Consider the following 23,768-nt stretch of genomic DNA (forward strand, 5'->3'; position numbering starts at 1 on the left):
ATCAAGTTACATGGAGAGGGTTAGCATTAGAGGAGCTAAGTGTGCGAGACCAGAGACCAGTCAGGTCCCTAAGGAGCCAGTCTCAGGATTTGTGTAGTTCCTTTCCTCCCTGAAATGCAAAACCTATTCTTGTCTCCTGTATATGCCTCTTACTCATCCTCCCTTTATCTCGGTTTAGAAGGAAGCAGTTGTCGCTATTTTGTCCCCATTATACAGTTAAATTTGCTGGAGGCCAGAGTTATTGGGACTGCTCTAAGGTCATCCAACCTCTGGCCCAATCAGAGCTATCATGTGGTTCCATCGTCTGATCCTGTGGGCGAGTCCTTAGCTACACAATCACCCATCGTGGGCAAGACTTCCCCTCTCCAAACTACCATCCAGAAACTCCCCCTTTTCTAGACCTCTGCCTGCCCTCGCCTCCCTTCTTCTTCTCCAGACACCACCCATTGAAAAAGAGAAGCAATACTTGGAGAAATGGGCTGAGCCAAAAGACATCCCACACAGCAGGCATGGACCACTTCTACGGCTGCATATTTGCTCCTGGGCTGCACTTTTAAAAATCTGTAAATTCCTCATTTTCCCTCTCCCCGCAGCCTGGCCTGAATACACAGTGGAGAACACAGAACAGGTGTAGCTGCCTGACACCCTGGTGACGTTTTTACATATCAACCGTTGCCTGCTTTTACATCAACCAAGCCCTCTGTTTACTCCTTAAAACGTTTGCCTCTTCACTCTCAAGGACCCAATGACCTGCATACAACTCAGCAGTGTAATCATGGAACCACAGGATTAAGTTCATTATTGCTGTTGACAACCTCACCTACAACCCTTAAACTTCTCTGACTTCCCCCTGTGCCCTCAATCCCCTCCCTCCAATCGGCCTCCCTTTCCAACACTCCCCATCTTCCACCTCAATCCAACCCCTCCCCTCCTCTTTTTCCTTCATTCATTCATTCAATCGTATTTATTGAGAGCTGGTTGTATACAGAGCACTGTACTAAGCTCTTGGGAGAGTACAACAATAAATGGACACATTCGCTGCCTACAACAACCTTACAGTCTAGAGGAAATTTATAGACATTAATATAAATAAATCATTTACAGATATGTGCATAAGTGCTGTGGGGCTGGGAGGGGGAAGAAAAGAGGGAGCAAGTCAGAGTGATGAAGAAGGGAGTGGGAGAAGAGGAAAGAAGGGTTTAGTTAGGGAAGGCCTCTTGGAGGAGATGTGGCTTCAGTAAGGCTTTGAAGGGGAGGAGAGTAATTGCCTGTTGGATTAATTACCTTTTATCTACCCCAGTGCTTAGTACAGTACCTCGCACATAGTAAATACTTGACAAATACCATTATTATTATTATCAATATTATTTGAGGAGGAAGGGCATTCCAGGCCAGAGGCAGGGTGTGGGCGAAGGGTTGGCAGTGAGATAGACGACAAGGAAGCCTTCTGCACCTGCCCCACCTTGGGCCCTACCTCCTCCCCGACCCTATCCCTGTTTTCTTGTCCCTGTGTCACCCTTCAACATCCCTCCCACTACGCCGCCCCCAACTCCTGTCAGCTCATTCCCATCCAAGCCATCACCTCCCCCTGCAACTCTCCCTATAGCTTCAGCATCATTGTGTGGTCTGTGCAATCCCAGCTCCATTATGGGAAGGCTTCCAATCATCATTGACCTGTTCCTGAAACAGTCACTGCTTCTCTGCACAATTCCTGAAACTTGGCTCTCCTCATATGACACTGTCTCCCCTGCTGATCTCTCTAGAGGGGGCCTCATCTTCTCCCATTCTCTCAGACTCATTGAGAAATGGGAGGGATGGTCATCTTCCTTCTCACTCCCCAGTGCTGCTTTTTCACCATTCCACCTCTATCACCCACTCCAGATACTAGTCACAGTCATCTACCAACCCTCAGGCCCCACCTCCATGCCTTGTGAGGCCCTACCTCACATGTCTTCTCTCTTTCTCCATCCCTACATTGATCCTTGGGACTTCAATATCCACATGGATGTTCCTGATGACCCTTCCGCTGCCCTCAACTCCAATGACCTCCTGCTCCACTCAACTTCACCCACTCACCAACCTGAACATACACTCCATATCATCATCTCTAGTTACTGTACAACCCCTACCCTCAACAACTATGAAATCCCTCAATGCTACCACAACTTCCTCACCTATCTTGTTTCCCCTACACCCTCTCCCTGTAAATCTGCCCTGTCAAGTCATCATGCCACACTTAAGTCTCCATACCTAAACTACCTTCCCTTGAGGACCAAACTGACACCCTCAGCACCACCCTCTCTCTTGAACTTAACCCCTATCCCTTTGTTGATCTCTTATCACTAACCCACAGCTCTGGATCACCTCCACAGTCCACTTCACTCCTATGCCTGAGCTGCAGAGTGATGCTGGCTGAAATCCAGGTATCAGGATGACTTCATTCACCTCAAGTTAATTCTTGCCTGCTTTAACTTTGCCATCTCCTCTGCCTGGAAACATAATTTCTCCATCCTTATTGATTCCCAGGCCCATTGCCCTCACCAGTCATTTCAGATGCTCAATTCCCTCCTCAAACCCCTTGCCCCACTGCCTTCCCCATCTCTTGCCCTTAAGGACCTAGCCACATTCATTCATTCATTCAATCAATCGCATTTATTGAGCGCTTACTGTGTGCAGAGCACTGTACTAAGTGCTTGGGAAGTACAAGTTGGCACTTATAGAGATGGTCCCTACCCAACAGTTGGCTCACAGTCTAGAAGGGGGAGACAGAGAACAAAACAAAGCATATTGACAAAATAAAATAAATAGAATAAATATGTACTAAGTAAAATAAATACATAGAGTAATAAATACGTACATACATATACACATATATACAGGTGCTGTGGGGAAGGGAAGGAGGTAAGGCAGGGCGGATGGAGAGGAGGCCACATACTTTATTGAGAAAATTAAAACTATCAGGGATGATCTCCCTAAAATCTCCCCTGCTCTTCTCCATTCCCTCTGTCCTCCTGTCCCATCTTCAATTCTCCCATCTCTTCCAGCAGTATCTTAAAAGATCTCCTCCTTTCTTTCAAAATCCACCCCCTCCATCTGTACCTTCTAGCCCATCCCTTTGCACCTTATGGAGAAGAAGCGTGTCTTAGTGGAAAGAACATGGGCTTGGGAGTCAGATGTCATGGGTTCTAATCCCAGCTCCTCCACTTGTCTGCTATGTGACTTTGGGCAAGTCACTTAACTTCTCTGTGCCTCAGCTACCTCATCTATAAAATGGGGATTAAGACTGTGAGCCCCACGTGGGATAACCTGATTACTCTGTATCTACCCCAGTGCTTAGAACAGTGCTTGGCACATAGTAAGCACTTAACAAATGCCATCATTATTATTATTATTAAAGCATTAGCCCACTCCCTTCTTCCCTCCATGACTGCTGTCTTCAACTGTTCACTATCCAATGGCTTTCCTCCACTTTGCTTTCAAACATGATCCTGTAACCCCTATCCAAAAAAAAAAAAACCTCCCTTGACCCCTTGGCTTCCTCCAGTTCTCTCCCCATCTCCCTCCTACCACTTCTCTCTAAACACCTTGACAGAGTTATCTATACCTGCTACCTCTACTTCCTCTCTCCCAATCTGGTTTCTGCCGCCACTCTACAGAACGTGCCCTCTCAAAGGTAACAAATGATCTCCTTCTTGCCAAATCCAACAGCCACTACTTCACCCTAATCCTCTGCAACCTTTCAGTTACCTTCAACACTGTCAATCACCCCCTTCTCCTGGAAACATTATTCAACCTTGGCTTCACCTCCTATCTCTCTAGACACTCATTCTCAGTCTCTTTTTTGGGCTCCTCCCCTGCCTCCCACCTCCTAACAGTGGGAGTCTCTAGCATCAGTTCTGGGTCCCTTTCTATTTTCCATCTACACCCATTCCTTTGGAGAACTCATTTGCTCCCATGGCTTCAACTACCATCTCTATGCAGATGATTCCCATACCTATATGTCCACCCCATATCTCTTTCATACTCTACATTCTCCCATTTCATTCTGCCTTCAGCACATCTCTATGAAGCATGTCCCACTGACATCTCAAACTTAACATTCCCAAAACATGCCAAACCCTGTTCTTTCTCTGACTTTCCTGTCACTTTAGACACCACCACCACCCTCTCTGTTTTACAAGCCCCTAACTATGGCATTATCCTTGACTCCTCTCTAATTCTAACCACATATTTAATCTGTCACCAAATTCTGTTGAGCCAACCTTCAAAAAACACTAAAATCTGTTTTTCATTCTATATTCCCAACCTCAGATTCCAACAGTTATTCTTCCATTCATCATCATCAATGGTATTTGTTGAGCACTACTTACTGGGTGCAAAGCACTAGGGAGAGTACAGTACAACAGAGTTAGAAGACAAGTTCCCTACCCTCAAGGAGTTTACAGTCTACAGACTGTAAGTATATCACTTGTCCACAATGATATGTAGAATTCAAGAAATGACAGGAATCGACAAGATAAAGACCAGAAGGGAAAAGAAAGTTAATTCCAGTTTCAATAATGGAAACAGCAGCCATATGAAAAACATCTAGGAAAGACTAGGTTACCTTGTTGTGTATTCCAGTACACTGCCTAGTATATACATCTTGGGAAAGGCAGTGTAAATGTCTTCTAAATTTCTGCCAAATATCCCTAGCTATAAAATAAACAAAAAGCACCTTAAAGTACAGTTTACTTCATCCTGAGGAATGTGTCCTCTAGACTGTAAGATCATCCTGTAGACTGTAAGCTCATCCTGTAGACTGTAAACTCATTATGGGCAGGGAATATATCTGCTAGTTCTGTTGTATTTCACTCTCTCAAGCACTTAGTACAGTGCTCTACACAGCAAGCTATTAATAATTATGATTGATTGATTTATGAAGAGCAAAGGGAACCTCCCAGAAAGGAGTTGGGCTGTAAGGCCTGGGTCTGGGCATCTTAGTAGACAATGAAGCTGCAGGGATGAGCCCTCTCCTGATTACCCGTTGTTGGGTAGGGACCATCTCTATATGTTGCCAACTTGTACTTTCCAAGCACTTAGTACAGTGTTCTGCACATAGTAAGTGCTCAATAAATACAATAACTTGGCATTTTTTTCTTAGGTTTACAACTGCAGTTCCATTGCATTAATTATTATTATTGCATTCGTTAAGGGCTTGCTATGTACCAAGCACTGTATTAAATGTTGAGGTAGATACAAGACAATCTGGTTGGATACAGACCCTGTCCCGCATGTGGCTCACAGTTTAAGTACGAAGGAGTAAGATTTAATTTCCATTTTACAGAGAAGTAAACTGAGGCACAAAGAAGTTTAGTGACTTGCACAAGGTCACACAGCAGACAAGTAGCAGAGTTGGGATTAGAACCCAGGTCCTCTGATTCCAAGGTCAGTACTCTTTCCACTAAGCCATGCTGCTTTAGGTTCTGAAAAAGTAAAACTAAATTTATGGATATTTCTTCGAATTGGGGTAAAAATTGGTTAAACCTTCTTAAAGGGTTATATATAACCAATTTTTACCCTAACTAGAAAAAAAATCCATGAATTTAGTTTTATAAATAATAATTAATTGTATATTGTACAAAGAATATATATTAATGGCTTCCTAGACCAGAAGATTTCTTCAAAGGCAACCAAGAAACTGGGAAACACCAATATCAAGTCCCCAGTATGAGGCAGGGGAAGGCGATGTTGAGAGGGATGAAGTGGTCACGTGTGAGACTGTTGGCAGCTGGGTCTCATCCACAAACAGGAACCTTGACAGGGAGGAGTGGGGAAAGAGTGGGAGACTCAGAGCTTTGCAGTGCTGCTGCTGCACTCTGCTTCTCTTGCTCTGACTTTTTGTCCCTGGGGGGTGATCCAACTAGTTCAACCTCTAACTTGGGGTGGAAGGCAAGGAATAGAGAAGGAAAAAAAAAAGGTGGACGGAGGAAGAACGAGAGCAGGGAGTGAACAGTGGAGCTAAAGAGAGCTCTGTGCTTGAGAAGCAATGCAATCCTGCTTTTGTGGGGGGTTGACCTGACTTCAGAAGAAATGGGGTAAAATTAGGAAAATCACCCACGAATCATAAAGAGGCTGGAGCTGCTTCCCTGGTCTTGTAACTATGGAACAGAGATGGGGGAGACAGAAGCTGGAGTCCTGGGAGTGGGAGGGGTGGGGAAAATGGAATACTCCCTCACCTAGTGCCACTTGAAGAACTACAATATGGCATTAAGCCACAGCAAACAGTATTTGTGCCAACAGCTATCTGCAATGTGAGTTCCCCTAAGGAAAGGTTTCAGACTATAAGCCCTCTCTAGACTTTAGGGTTGTTGTGTGCAGGGAATGTGTATAACAACTCTGTTATATTGTACTCTCCCAAGTGCTTGATATACTCTTGTGCACACAGTAAGTGCTCAATCAATTTCATTGACTGAAGCCCCAGAATGTTCATCAGAATGGGAAAACAAAGATCCTTCTTACCTGTGTCGCTGCTGGCTGGCCAATCACCACCCACCCTGGACATTGTTGGTCACTTTGATGAGAAACCGAAGTATTGGATGCCCACTGGTCTAAAAAGCCTTTTGGCGTGTAGACACCACAGTCTTTAATGCTGGTCATTTGCTCAAATTCTTCACAGACCCCATCACCATCATGGAAATAGCATCTGCTGGGTTCACCTGCAGAAGGGAGGGGAGGCAATAAGCATAAGGAAGTCTGTTAGTCTTAGCCGCTTATGCATATGTCTTCAAACTCTGCAGGGGATGGGTGTCTGACAGAGGACAGCCCCTCCCATAAGGGGCAGAGGTATTCCTTTTCTAGAGAGAAGGGCTGAGGAATCAAATATCCTCAGTCATATGAGGAATTCAGTCCAATCAATCAATGGTATTTATTGAGTGCTTACTGTGTGCAGAGCACTGCAGTAAGCATTCATTAAATAAAGAGTATCCTCTTGCTTGGTAATTTAATGTACAATAATCCTAATAGTGGTATTTGTTAATCATTTACTATATACCAAGTACTATACTAAAAATGTTCAGATTACAAGACAATCGAGTCTGACCCAATTTTAGTCCCACATAGGGTTCACTGTCTAAAGAAGAGGGAGAACAGGTATTGAATCTCCATTTTATAGATGGGGAAACTGAGGCTTAGAGAAGATAATTGACTTGCCTATGGTAATGCAGTAGGCAAGTGTTGAACCTGGGATTAGTACCCATGTCTCCTGGCTCCTAGGCCTTTGCTCTATCCACTAAGCCATGCTGCTTCTCAGACAGGGTGCCTTTCAATTATATGGGAACTACATGCTGATCTTTGGATTTTTATCTCAAAACAAAAGCAAATACAAATAGGAAACTGTCAAAATGAAACTCAAAGTACAAATTTAAAAGTATACCTGCAAGCCCATTGGCTGGGGCTCCATCTAATTCTGGGTTTTATTCATCATCTATCACAAGAGTGGTGTTGAATAAATGATCAATAATAATAATTACAATGGCCATGTGGGCTTAACACAAAACTGTTGGAAGATTATAAAATGTCAAAAAATTTACCATTATCATATCAGCTAATTTATCATTAGTAGCATTTGTGCTGATGATGTTCAGGATGGCATCTGGGGAAATGAAGCTTGTTTCTCCTTAAACTCACTACTGATAAAACCAAGCTCCTAATCTTATCTCCTAAACCCAGTCTTCTCAATTTTTCCATCACATATAATATCAACACCACCACCTACAAGTTTGCAGACTTTGTATCATCTTCAAATCCTCAATGTCTTTTAACTCTTATGCTGGTCTAGCACTAAAGCATGCCATTATTCCTCCACAATTGTTCCTGGATCCATTCCTTTCCCTCTATCCAAATGACCATCATCCTGGTTCCACCCCTCATTATCTTTCAACAGGACTACACTATCAGCTGCTTCCAAACTCTCCCTTCTTAAATCAACACTACTTTCTGTTACTCGAATCATCGTTCAGCACACTTCTCATTTCTCAAGGCTGGGACTTTATTTTCCTACACATCAAGCAGAAACGTCTTACCATTGGCTTCCAGACTCCTCACAGACTTTTCCCCCTTTATATGAGCTCAATTCAACAGTTCTCCAGTTTGTACTCTTGGCTCCCCTCAAGGTCACCTTCTAACTCTGCCTGGCTCTGAACTCACCCATCTCCAACTCTTGAACACACTGTTCCTCAGGGATGGACCTCTTCACTGCTGCTCTAAATCCATTAGACCTGAGCCCTCCCCACCTTCAAAACCCTCTGAAAAGCCATCTTCTCCAGGAAGCATTCCCCAATTAAATGGCATCACCCCAGGTCATGTCATCCCACCTATGACAATCAGCATTTTTGTATGTACACCATGCTTAACATTTACATATTATTGTGATCTACCTACTCTATCCATCATTTACTTATTTAGTTACTTGTCTTTTCATACTCCTGTTACTACTGCAATATCTGTCTATTTTCCCCCTGCTCCCTGTTTGTAAAAAAAAAAAAAGTTTGTATTTTCCTGTCTCCCCCATTAAATTGTAAGCTCCTTGAGGGCAGGGGCTATATTCCGAAGCACCTAGTTCAGTATTCAGCATACAGTAGATGTTCAATATGAATTACTGATAGTAAGGAAAGACTTTTTTTGGTTTGGCTCAATCCTCAGTAACTGTCACCAGGCCCTACACACTAGGTTTCCCCATTCAGATTTGGGTCTAACCCAAAATTTCTTCTTAAAAATTCTTTTGATAAGTTATTTTTGCCCTGTGAACAGTCAATAATTAATGAAAGTGATTACACCACACTGAAAATTAAACAGCACTATATCTGCTAAGCAAACTGTAAATCTCATTAATTATTAGTAGGATATTTTTGCCAATAGTGTTTCCCTTTCATTGAAAATAACTGTCACATCCTTGTGTCTCAAAAGCAAATTAATAACAGATAGATGATGTCTCTCATAGTCCCGAAGAACAAAATCTTCCCCTTTTCCACAGAGCCAAGCTTTGTGAAACAGGTTAAGCATCTCCTCCCATGCAACATGCCAAAGCTGCCTGACTCCAACTCACTGAGATTGTCTCCTGCACAGAGAGTCCATGTCTCATCCAGATCACACTGGTGATCTGACACGGATCTCCGAGAAGTGTTCTAAATGGACCACTTTCCTGATTAGACTGAGTTTGCTGGAAGTCAATCACTTTGTGAGAAATAAGTATCTCACTTAAAGAAGTCAATGAGAAGAGACTCCTGAGCCATTTCTAAACTTTCAGGCAGCTGTTTCACATCTAGTCAGGAAGAGACAGAAAACTGGTAGGAACAAAGCCTATTAGGGATTTGACTATCTGCAGAGGGAGTCAGTGAATCCAATGGCCACTGCATTTTGAGGCCTTTCCAAGTTTCTAAATCCCTTGTTTATTTCTGTAAACAGTTTACACAGTAAAATACCATTGCAGGAGCCAGAATAATTCAATTCATTATAATTCAATTATCAAATGATGGGTTATTTCCAACTGAAGACTCCAGTGACCAGTAACATGCTTGACGGAAAAAGTGTGGACTGACAAAGAAAAAATGACAAATCTCTCCAGCATATATTTCTCCAGGATGAGGGCCAATTTAGAGTAAGTCTAAACTTCACTAAACAGGGGCCCTCCCAAGGCTTCCCCTTCTCTCTCTCTGTTGCTTTTCCATGTTCATTGCTCATACATGGGTACTCTCCTTTCAAACTTTGATCTTCACTCTTGGACAATTTTTACATTAAGCAAAAAATCTGGTGCAGTTTAGGATAACAGTATGCCAGTGTCACTGACAGCCACATCCCCAAACTATGGTCCATGGTCCATTCTCAACAGCATAACCAGTCCTCGGTAAACAATACTGAATGACTGAATCTATCATTAGTGATTATTATAAAATCATAATCAAACCTCCATTGAGACTCAGGTGAGGACTTCAAATAATTTTAATCACAAGCAAGAATGGCCACACCTAAGTGAACATGGACGAAGAAAAGTAATGAAGATTCAAAGTCAGGAAAAGACCCTATATATTTTGCTTCTGACTCGGAAAACGCCTCATATTACAGGCTCAGTACTTTTTAGCAGAACAGATTTCCTTTGGAAGGAAAAGCAATCAGTCAATTAATGGTGCTTATTGTGTGCTAACTGTGTACTAAGTGCTTGGGGGAGTGCAATACAACAGAGTTGGTATACACATTCCCTGCCCACAAAGAGTTTACAGTCTCGAGGGAAAAAGAGAACCAATTATAAAAAAAACTTCCCAATGGTTGGCTTAATAGGCACCAGCTCCCTGGAGTGAAACAGGGGCAGGAGGGAGAAGGCTGTTGCTTTGAGGGGCTCCCAAATGTGGGAACAAAATCATTATTTCATCCCCAGCTATTCAGTCAAGACACCCAGCCTCACTCACCATCCCAGGTCTCTGACAAGAACAGAGAGCTTGTGAGCTAGTTTAAGAAACCCACAAAATTAGGAAATTATAATAATAAAAATTGTTCTATTTGTTAAGTACTTACTATGTGCAAGCATAGTACTTTACTAAGCACTGGTATTGTTACAGTATAAGCAGATCAGACACAGTCTTGTCCCACATCAATAAATCAATCAGCAGTATTTATTGAATGCTTGCTTTCTGTGTGCAGAGCACTCTACTAAGCACTTGGGAGAGTACAGTACAACAGAGTTGGTAGCCATGTTCTCTGGTCACAAGGAGGAGCTTACAGTCTAAAGGAGGTTCACAGTCTACGTGTTAACTCAACAAAGCCTGCCGGTCCACTGTTTTATTCTGCTTATCCTTCTCAGCCCCACAAAAGACTCCCCCAGCCCTTTTCTCCATACTCAGAAGAAATATTGCATTCTAGTAATAGGGTGATAAATGTAAGAGAATTCTGATAAGATCAAGTGTAGGAATAAAAGAAATCTTAGATTTGCTCCAATCAGATGATTTAATTCATTCTCACAAGAGGAGGAAGCAGGCTTAGAATGGCTGTTAGTCAGCCCAATGTGTGATTCTCACAGAGGCTAATTTCTTCCTGATTATGCTTAAGACCCCAATAAATCTGTCTGCTTGGAGTCTGTAAAACTCGAGGGAGGAAAAGAACAGAGAGACAAAGTAGTCTGAACCAAATGGAGCCTCTCCAGCTGATTGCCAAGATCCTGCTGAGCGGAGCTGAGGTGCACCCCCTCCTGAAACAACATCCCAACAATTGGATATGACCTTCTCTTGGCTCTCCCTACCACTGGTCCCAAGTCAATTCCAAATGCCAGAGACTGATAAGACCTTGACTGACAGAGTCTCCCTTTTCATTCAATCACCTTGCCCCCTCCTACCTTATCTCCCTGATTTCCCACTACAGTCCAGCGCGTACACTTGGATCCACTAATGCCAACCTACTCACTGTACCTTGATCTTGTCTATCTCGCCCCGACCTCTCACCCACATCCTGCCTCTGGCCTGGAACACCCTCCCTCTTCATATTCAACAGGTAATTACTCTCCCACCTTCAAAGCATTGGTGAAGGCACATCTTCTCCAAGAGGCCTTCCCCAACAAAGCCCTCATTTCCTCTTCTCCCACTCCCTTTTGTGTCACCTCTGCATTTGGTTTTAAACCCTTAATTCACCCCTCCCTCATCTCCACAGCGCTCATGTGCATATCCATATTTTATTTATTCATATTCATGTCTTTATCCCCCTCTAGACTGAAGTTCATTGTGGGCAGGGAATGTGTCTACCAATTTGGCTATATTGTACTCTCCCAAGTGTTTAGTACTGTGCACTCTACACATTAAGCATTCGATAAATACAATTGATTGATGGATTGGTTGATTGATTTTCAGACACCTTACACTTGGATGCAAGGTGAAAATAGAAGAGTTAGACAAGAACTTTCTAATTACTGGCTTTTACTTGCAGCATGTATTTCTGCCATCAGTAGATCTTGGTGAAGTACTTACGTTACTCTATCAGTGAGGGTCAACTTCAGAGAAATAACTTTGGGTTTAAATCGATCAATCAGTGGTATTTATTGAACACTTACTGTGGTCAGAACTCTGTACTAAGCACTTGGGAGAATGCAGTACAATAGAGTTGGTAGACATGATTCCTGCACTAAAGGAGTTGGCAGTCTAGTGGAAAGCAGATGTGATTCCCAAAGACTATAGTAGTAGTAACAGTAGTACTGGCAGCAGCACCCTCAGCAATAGCTTTTATTGAACCCTCACTGGGTGCAATGTACTGTATTAAGAGTTTGGTAAGTACAAAACAAAAAAATTGACCCATTCCCTGCCCACAAAAAGTGGGAGAGGCAGACATAAAGGTATTCACAAACAGAATACTGTTTCATGTCATTCTTAGAATGACTTGATTGCCAACGAAGACCAAGGAGGTAGGATGTGACAGATAATGTGGCTACTGATCAAGGACAGTCATTCATTCTCCATTAGTCATTTATCTTATCCTTTCCTCCCTTCTGGAGGAAAAATCCATTTTAGGTTGGGCGCCTCCCCATACAGTTGAAGACTTGAGGGAGCTGCATTTGGCTAATGTGGATTGATCTGGGTGTGGCTGTCTTCTCCTCCAGGGGAGTCTGAGCCTGCCAGGGACTTTTAAAATTAATGGCCCAGCCAGACAGCCATAGATAGACTTGTTGCAAATGTTCGGACAGTGATGGCAATTGTTTTTCTTAACTCTTCTATCAGCTAAGTATGGTCAGGATCAGTATTAAATGTCATTAAATTTCATAGTTCAATCTCATCTGAGCAAGGGCCAGACTGGCTGCAAAATATTTACCAAGAAGTCCTGGTGCGAGAGGGAGAGCTGAGAGGTCAGGGGTAGGGGGAGGGCAGTTTGAGGAGTTTCTGCCTGGTCTGCTAACCTAATGGGCTCCAAGTGACTCCATTCCTGCTCAAAGAAAGTATGAAAGAACTTGGAATCCAAACAGTCCACCTTCCACACATGGGCACTGCCACAAGGAACTTTCCTATATACCAGTGGGCCAGTATGGCATACAAGATAGGGGGGCAGCAAATAGGAATGGAGGAAAGATATCAAGATCCCCTTTTCAGATGTGAAAACTGAGATAGAGTAAACAAATTGTACAAGTTCACCCAGCCATTCAGTAGTGTGAGTAGGACGAAATGGCTAACTCCTCATTACTGGTCTTTCCCAAGCTTAAAGCCCTGGTTTTCCTTATTCAGACACAGTCCTGGGTTACTTAGGTCTTTCTCATCAGAACAAATGAAAATCCCAGAATGGGTATTTGGTCAACAAGGACAAACCATTGACTCTAGGGAACAAGTTCATGAGTTATTGGTCTGGTGCAGATCTGGCCCAAGATAACCCACCCAATATTATTTCATTGACTATGGGACAATTTAATCAGGATTTTATCTGTGCCAATGACCTACTTTCTATAATGGATTTACAGCGAGAGACAGTTTACCAAAAAATGAAATCAGTTCTCAGAATTTAAAGCTAACTGGAAAGGAAAAAAGACAAAAGTGGCCATCTATTAATCTGTAGCGAGTGATAAGCCACAGGATGCTGATATCCAGTAAATCATCCGGAAAAATTAAGAGGTAAAAGAGCAGCTTCCAGGAAGCCAACAGGAGGGTTCAGGAGATGGCTGGAGCTTTTAGAACAAATTCTAGAAATTGGCAAAGCCAACTGAAAAGACCTTCCAACTTCCAGTTGAAACCTGGAGGAAGACCAGGTAATGAAACATCCTACTCCCCTTAAAAAAGCATCAACACTACTGCTGGAACTCTCCAATTTCAAGCTTGCCAGCTACCTCTGGGACCCGGTTGGAAAATTATGCCAGGGAAGCTACCAGAAAAGCCAAGACTATGAGCCACTGAGGATAGTGATTACCTGCTGAAGGAGAGACTAGAACTCTCCCTTCATGAAGCTGAGGGAGCTTGGGAGAGAACAGGAAGCAGACACACAGGATGCCGACTTATCTGTGATGGACAGCCTTCCACAGCATGAGTAGTATTACCTAACTATTGGCATCGACCACATCCTTATACATGGCTTTAATATCCAATGGTTAAAGAATGGTTAAAGTGCCGAGGACAGACACCCAGTGTGGCTTCCTGTTTTCAGTCCTGAAAACAGTGATTGGCACCACAATATATTCTTCTTTAGTACAATGACTGTGATTTTTTTAAAGACCAGACAAAAACAAGTATTTTTAAGTTCAGCTGTTTATTTAGGGATGGTTCCAACCACAACAAACTTCATACCACATAACTACTCGTCCAAAAAAAAGGACAAAAATGCACAAGCTTTGTCTCCAAGTAACAGATTCTTGGAATGGATCAGTCTGAATATCTTAACCCCTGAGGGTTTGCAGCAGCCTATGGGGGAAGTTGAGAATGATGGCTAGAGCTACTTGGGGCTCCTGGAGAATGGAAATGCCCATTCCCCCAGTTATAATCTTCAAGAGCTCCAGCTCCACCCTAGTGTGTTGGTTAAGCTTGGTAGCTTCCACACTAGGAGGGCTGTTTCGTTACCCTCAGCCACCAAATCAGCCTGAATCTGAGCCCAAACGGTAGGGAGAGTGGAGCTCCCAAATTCCTGTCAACCTGCAATTTCTTGTTAAACGTTTCCCAATCGAGGTTCCTTTCTGGGAGAGTTCCCCTGTTCCAATCATTCTCAGACATCAGGTTTCAGTAAAATTAAATATGGGTGGATGAGCAAGATTCCCTGTGTTGCATTAGGATTGTAATAAAGGGATTTGATGCTCTAATAAATTTCAAGGTCACAAAGTACTCATGTGATTCAAGCCTCAGAAGAGTTTAGGAACCTGATGAAGGAATCCTTGATATAAAATCTGGATGGTCAGTTGCATAATACTCTACTTAGCCATAAACACACTTACTGATTAGTGCTCAGTGTCACTGGTATTGTTTTTAAACAATACCCCCTCGCCCCCTCTAGACTGTAAGCTCATTATGAGCAGGGAACATGTCTACTAATTCTGTTGTACTCTCCCAAGTGCTTAGACAGTGATCTGCTCATAATAAACACTCAATAAATACCACTGATTGATTTGATTGATTGAATGGTGATGACAGCTGTGTATATGTGAGTGTGTGTCTGTGTGTGTGGGGGGGTTACATGCACATGGGTGTAGCTAGGTTTAACTGAAAGATCAATCAAGATGCCCTGCTACTTTAATGATGGCCTGCTACTTTAATGCTGATGTGCAAGGCTTTAAACAAACAAACAAAAATTAAACAAAGAACAGCATATCCAACTGAGGGGTATTTCTAATAAGATCCTCTAGGGCTTGCTTCAGATCTAACTGTAGTTAATGTTTTTTCTAATGATGAAGGAGAATAAAATATTAATGAAAGCTGCAGATAACACTGAATTGGGAAGTGTCCTAAACATAAACTAGGAAAGAGCTGATTGATGTAGTTTAAAAATGTAGACAGCAAATTACAAAATACGTTGCTACTCAATAATGCAAACTAATAGATCTGGGGGAAAATAACTAATAAATTTATACTTAAAAGATGTGAAAAAAGCAATAAAGGATGGTGGCATAAAGGTGAAAGAAGATCATAGATTTAAGTTTGTAAAGTGATTGTGTTGCAAAAGCAAGAGAACACTTGAGAAGTGAATGCATAGGTGCTGGGAGCAATATATTCCATTTTTTCCACATGTATTTGGCTCCTTTAATATTTCCTCACCAGTTAATAACTCCATTCCCCTCATTGTTTTCATCATTGTTTTTCCTGAATCTCCTCCAATTTGTCTACATCTTTCTGGAACTGAGTTGCCCAAAAGAACAGGACAAGAAAGTTTTTGAACGAGTTGCTGAACCAGACAAAGTTTAGCATGTTGGGAAGTGCTCAAATATTGTACATAAAAAATAAATGGGTAAGACAAATAGAACTAAATGAGTAATTAGAAAAAGATGGATGGGAAGAAAGATAAGAGAGATAAATAGAAATATTTCAAGCTTGGGACACAGTGGGTCACTTTTAGATGTAAAATGCAGTAATAATAGTAATTTATATAGTTCTCGTTATTTTCCCAAAGCACTTTCACATTAATGATCTCATTTTATTCCCACAACAGCCCTATGAGGAAAAGAGGAGGTAGAGATGATTTTCACTGTTTTACAAATGAGAAAACTGACATACAAATAATTTAAGTGATTTGTCCAAAGTCCCTCAGCAGGCCATGAGTCAAGCTTACAATCTATCAATCAAACAATCAGCGGTATTTTTTGAATGCTTTACTAACTACAAAATCACCTAAGTCCCTGTCCCTTGTTCCTCCCCCTGACCATGATTCCTCAGCTAGAAATAGGGGTGGGGGTGTAGAGGAGTGGCAGTCATATAGTAGATATTGCAAGGACAAGGTATTTCTATGGTGTCTTCTGCTTCTGAACTGTTTCTAGAGGCACAGGATATCATCAAGATGAGTCATACCTTGGGCTGTCAACTACTACATAAAAAATCCAATCAACTGGCCAAGTTTGGCAAAGGTTCTCCTAACCAAGGTGACCACAGACCATTGAGTTCCCATGGTGGTATTCCCTAGACAGTGAATGTTGGAATCTCTTTGAAGACTGCCTTCCTGACACTGAGGGAAATTAGAGACCAGTGGGAAATGGCTGAAGAGAAAAAGACTGAGAAATTTCCTCAACTCCTAAGCTTGGGAGACATATTATTTACCTCCTTTACAAATGTGAAGTTGAACAGTCTTGGAATGGGGTCTCAAGCTCCAAATTCACAGGTTCCATGATCGCAAGCCTCTACTTAGGTCCAGGAAGCTTTAACTGGGCTCCCTCTCAACCCCTCCCTGACTCTTGACAATACAGAAATACCCTGTCCTTGAAATTTTAACCATTCCACTGCCACCTTCTCCCACCCCCGCCCCCATTGCCAGCTGAGGCAGCATGGTCAGTGGGAGGGCCAAGGGACTGGAATTTAGGTAATTTTGTAGACTGTAAGTTCTTTGTGGGCAGGGATCATGTCTATCAACTCTATTGTATTGTACATTCCCAAGCACTTAGTTCAGGGCTCTGCACACACTGTAAGCACTCAAAAAGTACCATTGGTAAAAATACCTCCGTGTCCTTGTTGTCAGGCAGGAGGCTGCACTACTGCTAAATTCGACTAGCTCAGCTCTGAACCAGCTGAGGAAGCTAAACTGATCTGGAAAGAGTAACTCGGTGAGGGAGAGCTGCTTCCCATAGTGACCCACAGAAAAACCTTGGAAACCTTGTTAAACCTGGGGTGAGTTACTTGCAGATCCCAAATTAGACCCAGAACCCATGGGACAACCAGGTAAATCGATCAATTGAGCAAACCCTTCCTAGATGTTTGCCTAAGATCCCATCTTTTTCAGGGATGGGGCTATCCAGCTCAGAGATACTTGGTTGCTGCTCAGGGCCTGAGACAGGCTGAGATGGTACTAGTGGTGTTTATACCAGGTCAGGCAGGCTTGGGCAGGGACATGGTAGGCTGTACTCTATTACACTCCATGCTCGGCTGTACTTCAGGCACCTAAAAGATGACCTGAACACTAGCTAGCTCTGAGTTTTTGCTGACCCCAAGTTACCTAGTAAACAAGGGAATGAGGAGGGGGTGCTTTTAAATACCCTTGTCACCTTCTCCAAAGCCCCAAAAGCACAGCAGTTCTCCCCTCAACTGCTCTGGGAATTTCTTCTCCAGTCCCACTCTAGCAACCCAGAGAACCAAGTTCTAGGGTTTAATTTTTCCACAAAGGAGGTTACGGTGGACTTAAGGTGCAAAGGACTCCATGGTCTCATTAGATAGATCAAGCCCAGGGGCCTCATTCCTCAGTCCTAGAGATGAAATCCACCACAGAATTGCATTTGAGGATTTCTTGTATTTGATTGAATACTCATATTTCTGCTCAAAATAGCCCATTTCCCTTTCCTATGCCAGGACTGCAGCTGAACCCATTACCAGTCTGGGTCATCCTGGGATGGGGTCCCCACTGCTGGGCTCCAGGGGTTCCAGCCCTGTGAAGGGGAGGACGTTGCTGCGATTGATGTCCTAGACTGACACCATCTTCTTGGGTCAATGATTGGTTTGACGGATGACTGGAGTATAGATGACTCAACAGGAATTGTGTTGATGTATCGCACTTGACCATTCAGTGTTTAATTTTAGATAATTTGTTCCAGTGCCATGAAGGATTTTAGCCCAAATTTCTGTTTGGGATTAAAAAGCAAAGGCAAAGTGGGTCATTTAGAATCATTGTCCAACTTTTCAATTTGGGATTAAATTAAACCAATGTGCTGATTTTATATGCACAGTTTCCAGATCCCTTCCCAAGGCCCAAGGGTCTGGCCAAGTTCACTCAAAATTCAGCCCAGGCTTGTTGAAAAGTTTGCAAGATTCAGTTTAATCTTAGGGTAGCCTAGGCCTGAGTTTCAGGTTTGTGTTGACAGCTGAAACCAGGCAGCCTTCTCCTGAGGTCAGTTTTCATGAAGAATGATTTGTTCAGCTTGAGAAATGTACCCTTCTAACCAGGGGTTCATTTTATGAGTCTCCAATCTCTTTGCCACTATGCTTAGAAAATGGGGCCCAATACCACAGTCAATTTCTGGACCATTCTCACCCACCATCTGGACTGCTGTTTTCAAAACCACCTCTTTTGGTGGGAGTTCATGAAGCCCATTTTCTTGCCAATAGCACTAGATATGGTCCTATCTCATTTTCCCCTCTGGGAAATAGCTCATCTCTTTTCAACCTGTAGACCACTACTTGTTTCTGAATTCACCTCTTTGGCTAAGTTCACCCTAGAACATTATCTTGCTAATTTGAGCAAAACAAATAGGATTTCTCTCCCTCAATTAAGTATTTAATGAAATAGTCAATGAAGTATAGATTACTATGATAACTCAAAAAGAACAACAAAGGTTTCATCTGAAATATCCCCCCAAATGGAAGGCAAAGCCTGAACTATCTGGATCACTTATTCGTGAAGACCTAAATTCAGAAAAGAGTCAGGCATCCTTCTGCATTATTGTTATTGAAGAAGTGTATGGAGCAGGGCATGGGAGAAGAGAGAAAAGAGCCAGGAAGGGACAAGAAATTGTCTAGCCCATCTAGAAAGTATGTGGTTTCTTTTCTGGCCATTCATCAATTTATTTTAAGCACATTACCCCTCTGCTTCCCACCCCTCAAAAAAAAAAAAATAGAAGCAGAAAATTATGTTTTATCACTCATTCAATATTTCAATTTCCCCTGAGGGTATTCTCTTTTTATGGAGATTAGAGTTCATGAATATCAATATTATTCTCAATACTATATAGCCTCAAAAGTAAAATATGATTAGTGCTTTGGTGCTGTAGCAACTGTTTGGCTAGAAGGATAAATGAGGGTCAGAGATAGGGCACCAATGACAATATATTGACAGTTCCTTTAGAGGGGGAGCTAAAATTCTAAAAGTCAAGGAAGCATGAAATAAATCTCATTGATACAGAAAAGGCTGGAATCAAGTCCTTTCTTGATTAATGAGATTTTCTGGAAAGTTTGGCACCAGCTGAGTGAACCTTTTAAGAGGCTCTAGATACATTTTTGCTGGCCCAAGACAGGTACAGCATCAGAAGTAGCAGAAAGCAGAGAAAGTATGATGGTGACCCCAGAGGTAGCTTTCTGAACAAAAGGGATTTAAGAGAAAACGCATGCTGAAGGATTTTTTTGTATCTCTTCATTTTCATTGCTATCAAGGGGCTCTGCAAGAAGGGCAATTTCACCCCTTCTACAGACTATAAAATCTTTGTGAGCAGGAATCGTGTCTACCAACACTTTTTTTAACTGTACTTTCCCAAGTGCTTAGCTCAGTGCTCTCTACGCAGTAAGCATTCAATGAATACCATTGATTGATTGACTGATTGATATTACCACTTGAATTCTTGGCCACCATATCCACCAGTGTCTTCCAGAGGGAAGGGGTAAAGATAATGAAATCAGAATGAAGAACTGAAAACAGTTATCAAAAGTAAATAGTAAATGTTACCAGTAAACAACTTTTTCACAGTAAAGAGACCCCGTAGTTTATCTGAAGCACTTAAGGGAACAAAGAGATTGTTTGGTCAAACACTAGGGTGGCCTAATTCCCAGGCCTAATCCCAGGATTGGCCTGGGAATCAAGGAACATGATTTTTAATCCAAGTTCCACCACTTGTCTGCTGTGTGACCATAGGCAAGTAACTTCACTTCTCTGAGTGTCTGTTTCCTCATCTGTAAAATGAGGATTAAATTCTTGTTCTTTTTCTCCCTTAGATTGTGAACCCGCTGAAGGAAAGGGAGTCTGTTTGCACTGATTATCTTGTATCTACCCCAGCACTTAGTTCAGGGCTTAACATTTGAAAAGTGCCTAAAAATTACCACAATTATTTTACCTAAGCAGTTGGTCTCAAATTCCTGGGGCACACCCAAAAACTATTTTTATCTCTTTTAAACTGCCTTTCCTTATCTCAACCCCACTGCCCATTTTATTCTCCTCTATCTGATAAGGAGCCCAAATCAACCACTGTGCAAATTCCAAATGAAATGCCTAGGAAGTCCCCCACAAAAAAGGAACAAAATGCTTATTTTGACCCACCACATACCAATATTTGCTAAAAGGTAAGAGGTGAAGATACATTTGTGGGAGTTTATTTGTTTGCATTTATGAGCCCACTGTTGGGTAGGGACTGTCTCTATATGTTGCCAACTTGTACTTCCCAAGCACTTAGTACAGTGCTTGGCACACAGTAAGCGCTCAATAAATACGATTGATTGATTGATTGATTGATTTAGGCAATACAGTTGTCATCTTCTTGTGTTTCCAGAGCAAATTCCCACATTGTGAATTAACCATTCAATCAAAAATGTATTGATGATCTGGAAATATTTGTTCATACTGACCCAGTATGCTTGTTGTAAGGATGAATGTCTTACATATTACCGGGACACACTGATTCTTCACATTACAGATTTACCTACCCAAATTCCTAAATGAACCCAAGAGTTCTGTTCTGGTATTAATGTCTGACATCAAGATTTATATTAATTCCAAGATGTTTCCTCAGTCCCTAAAATCAGCAAGCAGTACTGACTGAGGATTAGAAATCCTTGAATCAAACACCAAAGGCACCAAATTTCTTTTTATTTCTACCCAAACCCACAGAATCCAAGCCTGAATGGAGAGCTGGACCATAACAGAACTAAGTCCTACACATTGGATTCTCAGGCTCATGTGCTACTCTTCAAGAGACAATGCTGATTCTCAGAAGAAACCTATCTTTTTCTCTGCTCCCTAACACTCCCTTTAACACCAACTTTTCATTTCCGTCTTTCCTTGCATTTTCCTTTCTTTTTTGTTCTTTCAGGGCTCCCCTCTGATGTTTTGTGTTACTAGCTCAAAAGAACCTGCTCTCCTTTTTCTCCCTATCTCATTTACAATTCTCAATTTAAAAAAAATAATAATATGGGATTATGACCTCTTGGAATCTGGGCAGGAATTTAGCTACTGAACAGGACTCATTTTCAAACGACCCTCTGGGCTAAAACAATTTGGCCGCTCTCATTAAAATTCAGATTGTGGAAATAATGATCAGATAGATAAATGAATGGACTCGATGGGACTCAATAGCCCAGGGGGGCGGAAATGGGGAGGGGGCGATGATGTCAGTGATTCAGAGGGTAAAAATCATGGCTGGCTGGTCCTCTGATCTGGTGTCTTGCATGGAATGAATAGTGTGAGCCGCATATGGTCTGCCTCTCTTGTCCAAATGATGACCAGAAAGGCAAAAAGTAGAAATGTAAAGGATCAGGTCTTATTCCCATCATCAGAGAGCAAACTGTGTCTACCCATGATCCCCAAATCCTGGATATGAAAGTTGCTTACCTGACCCAGCTCAACCAGAGGTGAAGTTGCAAATGACAAAATGTGACCTAAGCATTTTTAAAAATTCACAGTAATAAAAAAAAATCATTACCACCACCAGATGCTATTTTGTTTCTTTCTCACTGTTTTTCTAAAGTCTGGTCACAGTACCTTCAGAAAAGCAGTGTGATTCATTTTGTCTTGTCTTTTTTTCCCCCCTGCCTTTAATAATAATAATAATAATGGTATTTGTTAAGCGCTTACTATGTACAAAGCACTTTACTCTGAGAAGGCCAGGGTAGCCTGACAGACCTGATTACAGACTCCCTCTTTTCCCACTGCCAGGAGGGGATGAAGGATGGGAGGCAGATTGATCATACCTTATCTGATTTAGAGTCGGTAGGGACCAACAGAGTTGTCTAATTGAGTTGTAGGTCCTAACGCAGAGGAGGGTTTTGAGGGCTGTGTCACCCGCAAGAAGCTTAGTGAATCTGTCAGGAAGTCAAAGGCACTGATAGCAGGACAAGCCAAAGGAGGGGAGAGAGGGGAGACTGTCCAGATGAAATAAACTGGCGTTTGTTTTCTTAATTTCATTTCTGGATTTGAAAATAACATGGAGACACTGGCTGGTGGGCCCCATCTACCTGTGAATTAGCACTCCTAGGTGGTGTGCTTATGTACAGAATTTGTGTATATACCCCCCTCTAGGCTCTAAACAAGGTTTTTCATTCATTCAATTGTATTTATTGAGCACTTACTATGTGCAAATCACTGTACTATGCACAATATAATAATAAACATATTCCCTGCCCACAATGAGCTTACAGTCTAGAGGGGAGGGAATGTTGTGGGCAGGGAATGTGTCTACCAACTCCGTTAGAGTGTATTCTCCCAAACGCTTAATACAGTATTCTGCACACAGTAAGTGCTCAATAAATGCAATTGATCAATTGAGTATGAAGCTGAACAGGTCAGTTGTGACCTTCAGTTAAGAATCAGCTGAACTCTGATGACTTGTTTAACCTTTATTATGCAAGGCACACTGCTAGGATTAAGATAAATACTCTTTGAGGCAGCCTAGATCCATATACAATGGATAATGTGTACATCAATTTGATAATCTCCCCCTCCAGACTGTTCTCCCCCTCTAGACTGGAAATCTCTTGTGGGAAGGAAAGACACCTACCAAATCTACTTTATTGTATTCTCCCAAATGCTTAGTACAGTGCTCTGCACACAGTGTTACAATAAATACCTTCAATTAATTGTTTGATTAAGCACTGTACTAGGATTAATTCTGGGAAGACATCCTGGTGGTTTCTATTGATTGGGTTAGTTGCACTGTTGATTGTTAATTTCCTTTCCCTGTTCCCCAGATCTCTAGTATTTCCTGAAGGGCAGCAGAGCATCAGGGAGATGTTACTACTTCTTGAACAGTAGAGATGAGACATGGGGCAGATGAAAGAGTCCAGAGGTGTAAAACTCTTGGGAACTGAGGCAGTGTTAAGGATGTCACCCATCAATGGGTGAGCAACTCTCATTTTTCTGGGTGCAAAAGTACTAAGAAAAGCTAATGGGTTCTCACACACACACCAGATTATCAGCCCCTGTTGGAGGTGCCAGGCAAGCTGTGGATCCACCCCGTGGAGATTTTCGTGTTGTTTCATGTAAATAGGTCCCATATCAGGATGTTAGAGATTCTAAGCCACCAAAATTCTGAAACTTTGAGGTGCCATGCATAAATTTAAGTAAGTAGATGGCACTCTGGGAGCTCCCCTGTGGTTTTAAGCTACTTGTTAAAAAATCTCCTGGAATTTCACAGTAGAGGGCAGTCTAGAAGCCACAAAGTTCCCAGTTTTTCTGACAGT

The 23,768-nt window shown here is 42.2% G+C and overlaps 1 protein-coding gene across 1 annotated transcript in view; it reads right to left on the bottom strand.

Annotated features, from left to right (window-relative positions):
- PAPPA (pappalysin 1) overlaps positions 1-23,768 on the bottom strand; it is a 287,178-nt gene that overhangs the window by 137,472 nt on the left and 125,938 nt on the right. Inside the window, exon 10 of the mRNA XM_038745960.1 lies at positions 6,502-6,698. Coding sequence (XP_038601888.1) covers positions 6,502-6,698 — 197 coding nt within the window. The remainder of the gene's footprint in view (positions 1-6,501; positions 6,699-23,768) is intronic.

Source organism: Tachyglossus aculeatus, chromosome 4 (assembly GCF_015852505.1).
Source record: "Tachyglossus aculeatus isolate mTacAcu1 chromosome 4, mTacAcu1.pri, whole genome shotgun sequence".
Lineage (NCBI taxonomy): Eukaryota > Metazoa > Chordata > Mammalia > Monotremata > Tachyglossidae > Tachyglossus > Tachyglossus aculeatus.